The sequence below is a fragment of the Dermacentor albipictus genome, chromosome 6 (assembly GCF_038994185.2).
Source record: "Dermacentor albipictus isolate Rhodes 1998 colony chromosome 6, USDA_Dalb.pri_finalv2, whole genome shotgun sequence".
NCBI lineage: Eukaryota > Metazoa > Arthropoda > Arachnida > Ixodida > Ixodidae > Dermacentor > Dermacentor albipictus.
The window spans coordinates 72,305,107-72,319,626 of NC_091826.1; the positions used below are offsets into that span (position 1 = coordinate 72,305,107).

The 14,520-nt window shown below is 44.6% G+C and overlaps 1 protein-coding gene across 1 annotated transcript in view; it reads left to right on the plus strand.

Moving 5' to 3' along the window:
- Nucleotides 1-3,528: 3,528 nt before the first annotated feature.
- The window catches only part of LOC139046906 (uncharacterized), a 29,412-nt gene continuing 18,420 nt past the window's right edge, over nucleotides 3,529-14,520 (plus strand). Inside the window, exon 1 of the mRNA XM_070520834.1 lies at nucleotides 3,529-3,738. Within this exon, the coding sequence (XP_070376935.1) occupies nucleotides 3,603-3,738 (136 nt within the window). The 5' untranslated portion in view covers nucleotides 3,529-3,602. The remainder of the gene's footprint in view (nucleotides 3,739-14,520) is intronic.

Consider the following 14,520-nt stretch of genomic DNA (forward strand, 5'->3'; position numbering starts at 1 on the left):
CTTTTCTTCTTCCTAGTCATTTGTGCATGGCTCTTTTTGATCCTTTAGCTTTTATCATCTTTAAATCACATTTCAGAGTTGCTGTTCTTTAGACAATTCAAAATGACGTGTTACCAACCTCCGCTTTCTTGTGTGCTTGAATTTCTTTGTATTTGAATGTCAATAATCCCCCGCCCCCCTACATTTATGCCTAACACAGGTGCTGTAGGTATTTTAAATAAATAAATAAATAAATAAATAAATAAATAAGTAATAGTTTATAAAAACTAAAGTATAAACAGAGGCGGTGAAGCTTACGCCTCAAGGTCTTAGTGAAGAACTTTCGGAGAAGCTTGTAGGAGTGGACTGGAAGATCGAACCACTCGCCAGCTTTTCTGAAAACAAGGAAAAAGAGAAAAAAAGGCAAGAAATATATTGCTCCTACGAGAACACAATTTAAATGTATGAGTGACAAAAGCGCAAAAAAGAATCGAGCCACTATTCTTAAATGCTCACAGATTAATCGTTGTTTATCTCGACAACCACTGAAGAATTATTAGCCTGAAAAAAAAAGACTGAAATTTAGGCGATTTGGTATAGGTTATATGATACAGCCATCATTCTTCTTTCCATAGCTCGTTGAGTCGTCCTCAATTTAAGCAGATCCCTTTTCGTGAGCCTCCAGGTTTCTGCCCCATACGTGAGTAATGGTAAGACACAGCAGTTATATACTTTTCTCTTGAGGAATAGTGGCAACCTGCTGTTCATGATTTGACAATGCCTGCCAAACGCACCCCAGCCCATTCTTATTTTAGAGCGCAGCTCTTTGGCGTCCGTTCCTGGGTTTCGCGTCGTCGTTGTCGGCGTTGTCGTCGGCCTCGTAACCTGCTCCGCCGCCGCGCATGCGCGCTGTCGGCTCTCCGGGCGAGGGAGGATGATGGAAGGGAGGAGGAGAGACTGTGGAGGAGGGCTGGCTACAGAAATGGCTCTTTGGCGTCCGTTCCTGGGTTTCGCGTCGTCGTCGGCGTTGTCGTCGGCCTCGTAACCTGCTCCGCCGCCGCGCATGCGCGCTGTCGGCTCTCCGGGCGAGGGAGGATGATGGAAGCGAGGAGGAGAGACTGTGGAGGAGGGCTGGCTACACAAATGGCTCTTTGGCGTCCGTTCCTGGGTTTCGCGTCGTCGTCGACGTTGTCGTCGGCCTCGTAACCAGCTCCGCCCCCCTTTCATCCCCCCAGCGCTAGCAGCGACCGACTGATACCGCTTTCGTGAGTCCGCTACCGCACTCACGAAAGACGTCGTGCACTTCCTGCAACTCGCATTAACCGTCCATCGATCCAAACCGATGTTAGTAGTGGGGGACTTTAATGTTGACATAAAGACAAACAGCAATTTCCTAACACTTATGCGGGAGAACATCCCGTTCCTCTCGCTCGTAACGCGTCCCCCGGCTGTGACAACCTCGCGAGGCACTTGTATAGATCTCGTCTTTGAGAATCAAGCATTGGTGTACCAAGTCGAACATATATCAGTCTATTTCTCCGACCACAAAGCTTCCTTCATGACTGTCAAGAACTGTTAGTGGAGTCTTTGTTAAAGGAATACGTGTGAAAAATAAACAAAAAATTCTGTGATAGCGCATACATGTGTTGCTCGATTTCTTTGTCTCAATCTATAGAAAAGGTGAAACAGCTTATTTGCTGCACTCAAATTTCGCATTAGGAAGTAACGTAATCGTCGGTAATTTTTTTCTGATTATTTCAGTCTCATGATCCGGATCCGTGGTCACTACCTGCCCTAAGTAGATGTATTCCTTTACCACTTCCAGTGCCTCGCCACTGGAAGTGGTAAGGGAATGTAAGTCAAGGCTCTGAATCTAATAATGCAATCTTGAATAGCATTCATTACAGCGATGTGCTTCATATTATATGCAAGAGGAAGAAAACAGTATTGAATAAACAATATGGTTTAACGTGCCTGCATTCTCTTCGTTGTCTTTTTTTTTCCTGCCATCGATGGAAGAAAGCATCTATTTGTTAAATATACTAAGACCCATGCACCTTTCGTCACAACTCCTGCAACGCTATGGTTCTGAACGGCGTTTCTGAAACTCCGGAGCCCAAGGAGATGAAACTAGTTTCTTATTATGTGAGCTGTGAAAAGCAACTGTAATATAGCAGGAGTTCGCGCTTAGCAGCCAAACTATATGTCACGTTTTCTTGCCCTGTTTTCGACCAATGCGTCGACTCTTCTTTCTCATGCGAATGTACTCGCTCGCGTGGCCACGTCAAGTGACAGCCAGACTGAACACAACTTGGCCCTGATTGACGCGTAGGCGTCATTTGGCGTGGAAGGAGATTGCCGACGCGGTGGCGAAAATACTGACAGAAAATACGCAACGCAGTACAGAAGCTTTGCGTAATCTGACCTCAGGCTAAGTCGTAAGCTATGCAGCTTGTATAATGTCGGTAAGCGTAGCACAGCTGGTTTTAATACTCGCCAGACGCCACATGCTATTGAGCCCCTAAAACAGTGCGAGTCTCAGGGAAAATGCATGTAGCGTGCGACCAAGTTGTTCAATCGGGCCTCAAGTCCGAAGTTGCTGGGTTATTTATAAACTGCGGAGTTCTGCCGTACCCAACTCAACGTACCGCGCCTTCGAGTAAGATTAAGGGGGCTGCGTGGATCTGGGCAATCCGCAGAAGCTGGACGAGAAACGGAAGTTTATTGCGCTGTTGTCGTATCGCAAGTAATTCCGCATACTCGTGAGTTTCGGAAAAGCACGCTTGTTCGCGAACTGGAAACTTTATTTAGTTGCTGCGGCTGCTGTCATGAAATGGTTCTGAGGGGTGTCCCAACTCACTGACATAACAGCGTCACGACATGATGAAGGTGGGGGCGGAAGGCGCAGCTAGCCAGCCAAACAACGGGAACCTCGTCATCAATCTGACTGCCGATGGCAACATTTGTCTTATCGTACGGGCCGTTGTCTACAAACCCCGTGTGTGCTCGTTTGCTGGAGTCTCAAGCTCACGCTCTTGATTCCCGGTGCTGCCCGTGTCGTAGCCACGGTGCGTGAGTAGGCGTCAATGATTTTCCGCGGCCGAACGCAGTTCGTTGGGGATTTATATCTGAGTAGATCAGAAACAACGACGTCTATATATCTCGTGCGTGACCCGACTGCGCAACGTTGACGGAAAGGGGGAGGGGGGGAGGCCAGAGTGGACCTTTAGTGTTTTCTGGGCTCCTGTGACTCGCGGTGTGAAAACATGAAAATTTCGTGAGATGAACGGCGCAGTAAGGTAACGAGGTCGACGGTCCACAGTTTCGTGATTGGACCACGCAGAAAGCCCCCGAACCTTTCTGCTTGCTGATGAAGGGCAGGCGCGTTAACCGCCTCGTTTCCCTCTTCGACTAGGTACACTGAAAGAAAAGAAAATAGGCAAGAGTGCACGGTTAAACTCATTTTTCAGTCTCCTGCCAATCGATTCCTAACTGAATGCAGCACAAGAACAGAACAAGCTCAGGAAAAAAAATATGAGCTCGGCGGAAGTATACAATACGGACGTCGCGAAGAGAGCAACGGGCAGACACGTTCAGCCGGGTGCTTCCCTAGACAGCTGACGATGCATTCGCCGCGTGGATGGCTGCTGCTACTTGTACTGCTGTTGTCAACAAGCTTCAGCCTCAGCGAAGCACGCTCCTACCCACTTCAATCCGCGGAAACCGAAGACGAACCAGACGACTTTGGCCTGGAGGACGGTACGCATGCTTAGGAATGCTAGGCATGATGTTGCATGGAGAGTTATGCTCGAGCAGCATGATTGCCTCATCTGGTTAGGGCTGTGATACTTCTCTGTGAGAAATCAGTATGTGAAATTTGAAGTCTAGAAATACGTTGGCACAAAAGAAACAGTCCCATCAGTAGGGCGAGCGCGTGTCGGAAGGGTCGGTGCTGGTACTGTTCGAACCTAATGGGAAGTTGTTTGTTCTACTTGTTGGTTCGACTGTTTGTACTACCTGTCCAGTGCTTTTTACGGACATGTGTTTCGTACTTTATCTTGGCGATCATGCTGAAGCCCATCCCAGCAGTGCTTCCAGAAGGCCGACAAATTAAAGGGACTGCCAAATTTCTTTAAAGAAGAATAAATATAAATAACAAATATTAGGTTACTCCTTTCAGACAAAACAAAAGAAATTTGACTAGTTAGACTATACTAAATTGTTTGAAATCTAGAACAGCAGAGACGTGCAAGGGGCGCATGTTTGGAATTCGAAAATGAAAGGACGGAGTACATATAGCGACGCCAACTTGATGTTCTCGCACCACTGCTCAGTAATTCTAAGAGAAGCCATTGGTTCATTATTCTAATGACATTGCATTGTTTTCGAAAAGAAAGCAATAAGGCAACTGATTCTTTTGGCGTTGGGATTTTCCCGACAGTAAAGAACAGCAGTTTTGTGAGCTCTACGAAATCACCGTGCCCTCTCTGTGCAGTTATTTGGGAGAGAAATTAGAATAAAAGATACATTTCTATTGACATTTCTTCAACAATAAGCAGTTCTTCCATGTTAAAGGTAACGACAAACAGTTTTCAAACAGAAATAACTCAATTGAAGTCCGTTTTATGAAGAGATTGGTGAAGACCTGGACTAAAGTCGAGTATTAAAAACACACATTCATTGCTAAAGAAGTAGGAAACATGCTATGTTGAATTTCGCCTGCTGAGAAAATTCATTGTGAAGCACCACAGCACAATGTCTCTCAGTACGTAGTCTCTGTGTAATACCCGTAAGAGAACTGACATCCCAAGTTCTAGGCGTGCAAATGAGAACTGAAGATAAAAACAAGATCTTCCCTAGACCTGGAGTGAGCTCAAGCAGTGTATGCATGGTGCACTATTCTCGCACTGTAGAAAACTAAGGCAGTTGCGTCAACTAATTAATCTTTTTTGGCTTGCGTTTTAACCATGCCAGTTGTGAAATTACGTGCCCTGGTTTTTTGGGGATGACATTGCTCGCACTTGTAGTATCAGACATACTCTTGTCTTCGTGAGTGTTTTCATTTGAGAGAACCTTCAGATGGCAGAAAATTGTAGTTTAGAGGTAAGTATACCACTCCAACCAATGAAGTGACCACCATTGAAGCTTTGGTATGTAAGTGTTCGCAACATTCCATACCAGAATATTTAGCGATAGATTGGCGTAATTCTAGGTATATCTACATTTAAAACGAATCCTCTGGTTTCGGCACTTGCCGAGACGAGATAAAAGCTGTATGATAGAATGTGGGCAGCGTAGATACGTTCTTAAATGTAACGAGAAAAAAAAGTACCTATGTCAGGGGTCGAAACTTGTAGAATAGCATGGATTCATGACAAGAAGCTAAGCACTTCAGAAACAGCGATGGAACGAAACTGATAGGCGTTACGTCAAGAGAGAAAGGAAAAGCAGATAGCTGGTAAGAGATGATGCGCAGGTAGATATTAAGAGAATGAAGAGTAGTTTATTCATGGGATGTACAGAATAAATGAACAGTGAATGCCCTCACAGTCCTTGTTCAGTATTGCAGATTTTCCGAACCTGATTTGTTAAGCATGTTGTATGCCCTAAGTAGCACACTGTCTCGCGTTTCGAGAAGCCGCTCTAAAATATTTTTTTTTAACGCGAAGCATTCTGCAAGTCAAATCAGCTTTTGGGGTGTATCTCGCTGCTTTCATGAGTCAACGAGCAGACAACTACGGCCATCTGCAGTTAAAGATGGGAAGTTGCTGACGCTTCGGTTGGCGGCCGCTCGCGGAACGATTGGTACAGAACCAGCCATACGAGCGGTGTCAACGCACCGCCTTGATGCGTGGCAAGAAGTGAGCGTTAATGTTTGCTTTGGTGGCATCGCATTCGTCACCTGCTACTGCGCTTGAGCTATGGTATGTCTGAAGGTTTATATGTTTTAGTGGATCACTCGGCAAGGAATAAGTTCCGTTCAGTTCAGTTCGTTTCGTTTCGTTCGTTCTTTCGCGTCCTAAGACACTATTGATGCCAGGCTAAGAATTACCAACAAGTTCCCCCCACAAAACACAGTCCACTTTACTTTCACTTCTGTAATAGAGCCGATCCAGCTGGAGTCCGCTCACGGCTTAATCACCTTGCTCTGAAAATGCAAATTCTGGAATGTTTGGACTGTACAAGCTCGTTGTTCCAAGCTACAATATTACCTTTGGTTCCGTGATACTAGGACCACCCATAAAATTTGCACTAAACAGTCATATTTCATACGAAAAGCAGTGACAGAGAAATTTGTACTAAAAGAAAGCAGCTGTATTAAACATACCACTTGGAGTCAGGGAAATAAGATAACCTTATTGTTGTATATAAATTTTGTCTAATGGGAATGGGCTCCTGCTGGCTAGGCTATATTTCGGAGGCGAAAAATAGGCACACTGTGCTTTTGAGGATGAAGCTTGTTCCTAATTCATAGGTTGTCGCTGACTAACAGTAATTATGAAAACGACAGAGTGCCTCTTGGACCGCTAGGGCCAGACCAGCTCGACCCGAGTCGGCGCCTCGTAAAGTAACGATTCGCAGAATACTTCGCATTCATCATCATCGTCAGCATATTTTATGTCCCCTCAGTACGGAGGCCTCTACCTGCGATTTCCTATTACCTCTGTCTTGCGCCAGCCGAGTACAAATTGCGCCTGCGAATTCCCTAATTTCATCACCCCACCTAGTTTTCTACCGTCCTCGACTGCGCTTCTCTTCCGTTGACCCCATTCTGTAACACTAATGGACCACCGGTTATCTAACGTGCGCATTACATGATCTGCCCAGCTCCATCTTTTTCTCCTTATGTCAATTTTAATATTGGCTATTCCCGTTTCCTCTCTGAGCCCCACCACTCTCTTCCTGTCTCTTAACGTTACGCCTAGCATTCTTCGTTCCATCGCTCTTTGCGCGGTCCTTGTTCTCGAGCTTCTTTGTCAATCTCCAAGTTTCTACCCCATATGTTAGCACGAGTAGAATGCATTGATAGTACGCCTTTCTTTTCAATGATAGTGGTAAGCTTCCAGTAAGGATCTGAGAAAGTCTGCATATTCACTCCAACCCATTCGTATTCTGTAAATTTACTTCTCATGATCAGCGTCCCCTGTGAGTAATTAACCTAGGTAAATGTAATCCTTGACAGACTCTGGAGGCTGACTGACGATCCTGAACTCTTGCTTCCTTTCTAGGCTATTGATCATTATCTTTGCTTTTGCATATTAATCTTAAAATATACTGTTACACACTCTCTGGTGAGGTCCTCACTCATTTGTTGTAACTCGTTTCTAGTGTTGCTGAACAGGACAATGCCATCTGCAAATCGAAGGTTGGTGAGACATTCGCCGTCGATCGTTACTCCTAAGCGTTCCCAGTTTAATAGCTTGAATACTTCCAAGCACGCAGTGAATAGCATTGGAGATATTGTGTCTCCTTGTCTGGCCCCTTTCTTTATAGGTATCTTCATACTTTTCTCCTGTAGAATTAAACTAGCTGTGGAATCTCTGTAGATATTTTCCAAGGCATTTACATAAACCTTCTGTACTCCTTGATTACGTAATGTCTCTATGACTACTGGGATCTCTACTTAAACAAATGCGTTTTCGTATTCTATGAAAGCCATGTAGAGAGGCTGATTGTACTCTGCAGATTTCGGTATTACCTAGTTGATGATAAGGACGTGAGACATTGTAGAGTATCCCTTCCTGAAGTTAGCCTGTTATCTTGATTGACTGAAGTCAGTTGTTGTCCTTATTCTATTGAAATTGATCTTGTTGAATAAATTATACAATACTGGAAGTAATATAATGGGTCTACAACTGTTTAATTCTTTAGCAGCTTTCTTTTTGTGTACTAGTATAATGTTGGAATTTGCCAATTCCTTTGGGACGCTAGAAGTCAGGAGACATATTGTATAAAGGGCTGCAAACTTTTAAAGCATAATGTCCCATCCATCTTTGATTAGATAGACTGTTATTCCATTTTCTTCTGCCGCTTTTCCCTGTTTCATGTCTTGCAAGGCCCTTCTAACTTTATCGATAGTTATAGAAGGAGTCCCTGTAACCTGTTCATTATTGCTTCGAATGGAAGTATCGCGGCTGCTCTGGATACTGTACAGGTCAGTATAGATTAGATAGGATTGGATATCCTTCTTCGATGGCGCGTACCCACTGCGGGGGATCGGCCAAGAGCTGGATGGTATTGTGAAGATGTTGGTATTACAAAAACTGGTAAAATGCCATGGTAAAAGTGTCAGGAAATGGATAAAAATAATGGGTGAAGAACTTAAGAAAAACGCCGTGAAACAACTATGAACTCATTCACGGATTAGCCGACATCCCTTGTGGTAGTTGTAAAAAGAGGAGGCTCCTAGAGAAAGTACATTTAAAATAGAGAAATTTGAACCAAGTTGTGTCAACATCGGTTCTAAGATGATTTTCCTTAAAGCGGAAAAACGGCGACACAATAAGAAAAAATGATTGATGGTTTCATCTACTGCAGAGAATGGGCACAGAGGGCAGGGTGCCAGACCAGCCCTGTGACGATAAAAGTTTAATAATGGTGTTCGATAGCGTAACCGGGTAAAAAATACTTCAGTTGTTCTGGTGTGAAAGGAATTTTTGTGCCCAAGAAATAGGAGGTATATTTATTCTCAAAAATTTGCTATCACTGGATTCAAAAAGTCTAGAGCAATTGCGCATCTCCTGAATCTAGTATAAGTTAGGTAAGTTGATACCGGAAGTAATGATAATACAGAGCCATTGAGGGCCGCTCTCGCGAGACTGTCAACCATCTCGTCTGGCCAGTCACCCAAAGTAATCTGATTAAATTTATGTGGTGAGACACTAGAAAATTAGCTGTACGTAAAAGGCTCGCACCATTATTTGTTGTGAGCGATGTACATAAAGATAAAGAAATGCATTATTATGACAACCGTCTATATTGATATATTTAGCTTACGTAAGGCTAACAGTTTAGCTAGAAATTCGACCAGAAATACGGATAAGTAGTCCGAAATGCTAATTGAGAATGACCAATCTAGAGCAGGAGCCGCAATGCCAATTCCAGTTTTTTCGCCACGTTGTGAGGCGTCTGTTGCGATGGCCGTATTTAGACCTAAACTCCTGCTTGTGCCTGTGGCATTTTTTTTGCGCTATGTATCCCCGTTTGTATGTATCCCACCAACACGCCCAATCTTCTTCCATGCTCAATAAATGATCTTGCAACAGTCCATTTATTATATTTTCAGAGACAAGTTTTGCATTGTTAGGGCAGATGTCCTTATAGCTGATTTGTAAACTCTTTGGCACATCACAAATAGGCAGCAACTCCCAAATACATACATTTAATGGGTTAATCAATGTTTGTACAAAGACCACCTGTGGCGTATGAAACCGAGGCCAGTGCACTCCGAAAAATGACGCAGGCTTGGAAATTAATGCGTTTTCCAATCTTCTAATAAGGGATTCGATCGTACCTATTTACGAATGTTTACACTGTCAGCAACCGAAATTTGCAGAATATTGAGGGCAAACTGACTTGTTGATGCAAGACGTTAATAATTACAAATTTGGGTAATCTGCAGCACAATCGCAGGGCTTCCCACTCAATCAGAAGAAGGGGGCGTAATTCATAAGCTGGCGCAGCAGGAAAAAGCACGCATTAAAATTCTAAAATGGGCCGCATATACATTTTATAAATCATTAGTAGTGGGTCTCTCTACATCCCCTACCGACTGTTGTATAGCTTACGTAGCATGCCAACTGCTCTCGCTCCTTTCTTAACTATATGGTCAATATGGTCAAGCCAACTTAGGAAGCCGTCGTAAACTACACCTATGTACGTCACCAACTCCACTTGAGGTATAGTCTCGAGAGGGTAGGATAGCGATATATTAACGGCATTGTTAAGGGGGAAAACCAATATCGAGCATTTTCTTACGTTAAGTTAAAGGCGAATATTGTTTATCCAGCTTTATATGGCGTGGAGATAGCCATGTAGTCGATAATATAGTGAGTGAATATCGCTGTCTGATGCATAGAAAGCAATATCGTACGCGTATATACATATGTTTGTACATCTGCATGCCGAGGAATGGAATTCTTTAGAACGTTAAATAATAATAGAGAAGTGACAGCTCTTTTAGGAATACCTCGTGATTGATTATGTTTGCTCGAAGAAAAAACCTCTTAGAGAACAGTAGAGTTTCCTCCCATTTAAAAATTCACATATCCAATGTACAAGGTAATTTGGAAACTCTAGATTTCATAATGTTTATTTATTTATATACAGTCACTGCAATCGCATATTTTGGAATTTTAGCAGGGTGAGAAAAACAATCAAATGCACAATACAACACAGCAAAGTGCAAGTAAAAAAAAACAGTGGCATGTTCAAGCAAAGAACATTCATACCAAACACTTACCTAAGAAGGGAAGCAAACTAAGAGAGCGATGACTACAAAACCTCATTGTCTCTAAGGTTATTCCAATCAATCACTGTTCTAGGAAATAAGGAAAACGTAAAACAGTTGTTGCGCGGCAGAAATGACGTTAGTGCTAAGAGAGAGAGAGAGAATAAACATTTTTATTAGGTGAAGCAGCTAGGGAGAGGCGTCCTCAGTCCAGAATGCCTTGAGCTCGTGCCGCGTCCTGGGCCCTCGCAATCAGCCGTTGCTGATCCTCGAGGTCGGAGCTGGCCAAGGCTCTCTCCCAAAGCTCGTTAGTGGGGTAAGGGTTCGGATGATTTAATGGTGCCGCTCTGCAACCTCCTACTATGTGCCTGAGGGACCCGGGCTCTGCGCAGAAGCGACATTGCGGAGAGAATTTTGTAGGGTCTATGAGGTGATTCCTGGTTGGGTGGGGGAATGTATTGACCTGTAGAGCCCGGAGGAATCGCTCCTGCTCTCTAGGTAGTGACTTGTGTGGGGGTGCATATGTTCTGCGGGTTAGCTTGTAGTGTTGTGTGATGTCTTGGTAAGAGACTAGAGGGTGCATGCGCTCGGGTTCAGATTCCTCGGCGTCGGCTCGGTGGGTCAGATCTCGAGCCACGTGGTTTGCGACCTCGTTGCCAGGAATGCCTTGATGAGCTGGCGCCCAGATGATCATGACTGATCTCGTTGGCGGCTTTTGATTGATGATCCGGAGTGTAGTGGCATGAATTCTGCCGCTAGCAAAGTTACGGCACGCCTGTTGGGAGTCGGTCACTATGACTTCAACCTCTGTTTGGGAGAGAGCGAGGGCTATGGCCGCTTCCTCGGCCTGGAGGGGATTGTTTCGTGTGAGCGAAATGCTGCTCCGATGTTCTGTGTTGACGACTACGGTGGCTGTTGTGGCTGCGCGTCTGGAGTAAGAAGCCGCGTCAGTGTAGGCTGTAGAGGGTAAAGTTCCGTATCGCTTGTGTATGGCCAGGGCGCGGGCCTCCCTTCGCTCTGCGTGGTGCACTGGGTGCATGTTGCGAGGCAGAGGACGTACGGTGATTTTTCTCCGGATGGCATGGGGTAAGCTCACAGTCTGAGGCGTCGGATGGCTCATAGGGGCAGAGAGCCCCAGGCGTAAGAGAATGGACCTCCCTGCTTCCGTAATCGCCAGCCTTGTTCGCTGACTGGATAAATGTGCCTCGATCGGCTCCTCGGCCGTGTTGTGCACACCTAGTCGTAGTAGGCGTTCTGTGGACGTACTGATTGCCAGACCCATCGCCTGCTTATATGCCTTTCTGATCATTGTGTTGATTTTCTTGAGTTCCGTCTCGTTGAGTAGTGCGTACGGAATAGCGTAAGTTATTCGAGACACGACGAAGGCTTGGACAAGCCGAAGCGTGTCCGCCTCCCCCATGCCTCTTGTCTTGGTTGTTATTCGCCGGATCATGTGCGTAACTTGGGCTGTTGTAGTCTTAAGCTTTTGAATTAATATTGTATTGGTGCGATCCGACTGGAAAACCATTCCCAATATCTTTACGCTCCGAGACGGAACGATGGTGTGTCCCTCCAGCTGTATGTTGATAGTGGGCGAGTCGCATCTGTGCTTCTTTCGCGGTGAGACCAGGAGTAGCTCCGACTTTTGGGGGGCGCAGCTGAGCCCGCATGACTTAGCATAGTCGCTCACCACGTCTGCAGCTTCCTGCAAGCGGTTCTCCATTTCCCGGATGGACCCTGTGGACGACCAGATGGTAATGTCGTCAGCATATAGGCCATGCCGGATCCCTGGGATGTTATCGAGGAGCGGCGGTAGGCCTATTAGGGCGATATTGAAAAGGAGAGGGGATAACACTGCGCCCTGTGGTGTGCCGCGCCCGCCCAGTAGGAAGGGGTTTGTCGCTTTGTCCCCGACCTTTAGGATGGCTTTTCTATCTGAGAGGAAATCTCTGATATAGGAGTACGTCCTGGCCCCACAGCCCAGCGCGTTTAGCCTCTGTAAGATTGCTGTGTGCTTGACGTTATCGAACGCCCCTTTAAGATCTAAGGCGAGGATAGCCGTGGGGGAGTTGCGTGTCGCTGGTACAATCACCTCCTCTTTCAGCTGAAGTAGGATGTCTTGAGTTGAGAGGTGTGGACGGAATCCTATCATCGTTGTTGGAAGTTTCCCCGAGTCCTCCAGGAATGGTTGTAACCGATTGAGAACGATGTGCTCTAGGAGCTTTCCTACACACGAAGTGAGGGAGATCGGTCGTAGGTTCTCAATGGCTGGTGGCTTGCCGGGCTTCGGTATCAGACGAACCTCGGCTATTTTCCAGTCCTCGGGAAGGTTTCCTTTCCTCCATACTTCATTAAGATGAGCGGTAAGCTCTAGTAGCGAGGGGCTGTCAAGATTTACGAGTGCCTTATTGGTAATTTGGTCCATTCCCGGGGCTGTGTGGCGTCTCAAGCCCATTATCGCCGCTGTTACCTCATGTAGATGAATGTCCTCATCTAGGAGCTCGTTAGGGGTGCCGGTGTAGGGTGGCAGAGGCTCCGATGGCTGTGTGGGGAAGTACTGGGCTTTGAGAGCCAAAAGGAGGTCCGCCTCATTTCCAGGAAATTGGTGAATTACTTACGTTAGTGCTAAAGCATGCTTCTGCCTAGTAGAATATCCGGTTGAGAAGGGGATTATTTCGGAAAGATCGGTTTTAGAGCGTTCTTTAATTAGTTGAAATAAGAACTTCAGTTATCTGAGGTGATTTCTTTGACTGATTGATGGCATGTTATCGCTTGTTATTAAATCATTAACAGAAGTTCTCTTAAAGAAGCTATACATAAACTTTACCCCCCTTCTCTGCACCCTCTCTACCTTTTAATATTAGTTTTAGTGTAAGGGTCCCGGATAATAGAAGCGTAATCTAGAGTACGAAGAACACTTGATTTGTAGGCAAGAATACGAGCTGAGGAAGTAGAAAATTTTAGAGCACGCCTGAGAAAGAACAGCTTGAATGTTGTAGTTGCAGTTACGCAGTCAATGTGTTTAGTCGAGCTCAGGTCGCTGGTAATAGAGAGTCCGAGGTATTTATAAGCATTCACGTCAGATAGATGGGTACCATTACACTGTATACAAATTTCAAAGAATTTCGTTTATGTGTGGTTGTCACGGAAGTGGTTTTTCGAAAGTTAATTGACATTTGCCAAGATGCACACCAAGCAGCAATATCTTGAAGAGCCCTGTTTAAAAAAAAACATTGATCGGTTCTGTTATCAACCTCAGAATAAATCAAACATTCGTCAGCATAAAGTTTGAGTTTAACAGGAATATTACTACCAATATCATTAATTGATATCAGGAAAAGGAGAGGACCAAGCACTGACCCCTGGGGAAGACCAGGATCTACAGTTAAAGTGTCAGAACAGTGTTCGTTGTAGATTACGTATTGTTTCCTATTGGTAGGATACTCTGAAACCTGTTTATATATATATATATATATATATATATATATATATATATATATATATATATATATCCAATGAATTTACGTATTGTACACTGTCGTAGGCTTTGGAGATGCCTAGAGTCACAATAGCACCTAGCTGTCTTTGACGCTGTGCTAATTTTATTCTACTTTCTAAGTCCAGGTGAGCATGCCAGTTTCAACATGATGGTCGGAATCCAGTTTAGCAGGAATTAAGCAAGTATTTGGTCTCTATAAATTTTAGGATACGCACATATAGTATTCTTTCACTTAATTTCACCAAATTTGGGGTCAGCTCGGTTGGTTTATTGTTATCTATTGTGTATCCTTCCCCATGATTTCGAAGAACAGGAATTATTTTAGCAATTTTCCATGCAGACGGAATCCATAAAAATCTGATTCAGTGATTTATAATGGCTAAAAGGACCGCAAGAGCTTCCTTAAATAAAATTTTGATCACGGCAGAGGTTACGCCATTTGCGCCGGGAGCTGAATCTGGCAGTCGCTCCACGATTTAAGCCAATTCTAACATGGTAATTTCTATAAAATCATCTGATGTCCTTCGTAAGCTGGAGCAGTGTGGCAAAACTGAAGAAAATCTAATTTCGAATCCCTTCGCGATTTCTTCTA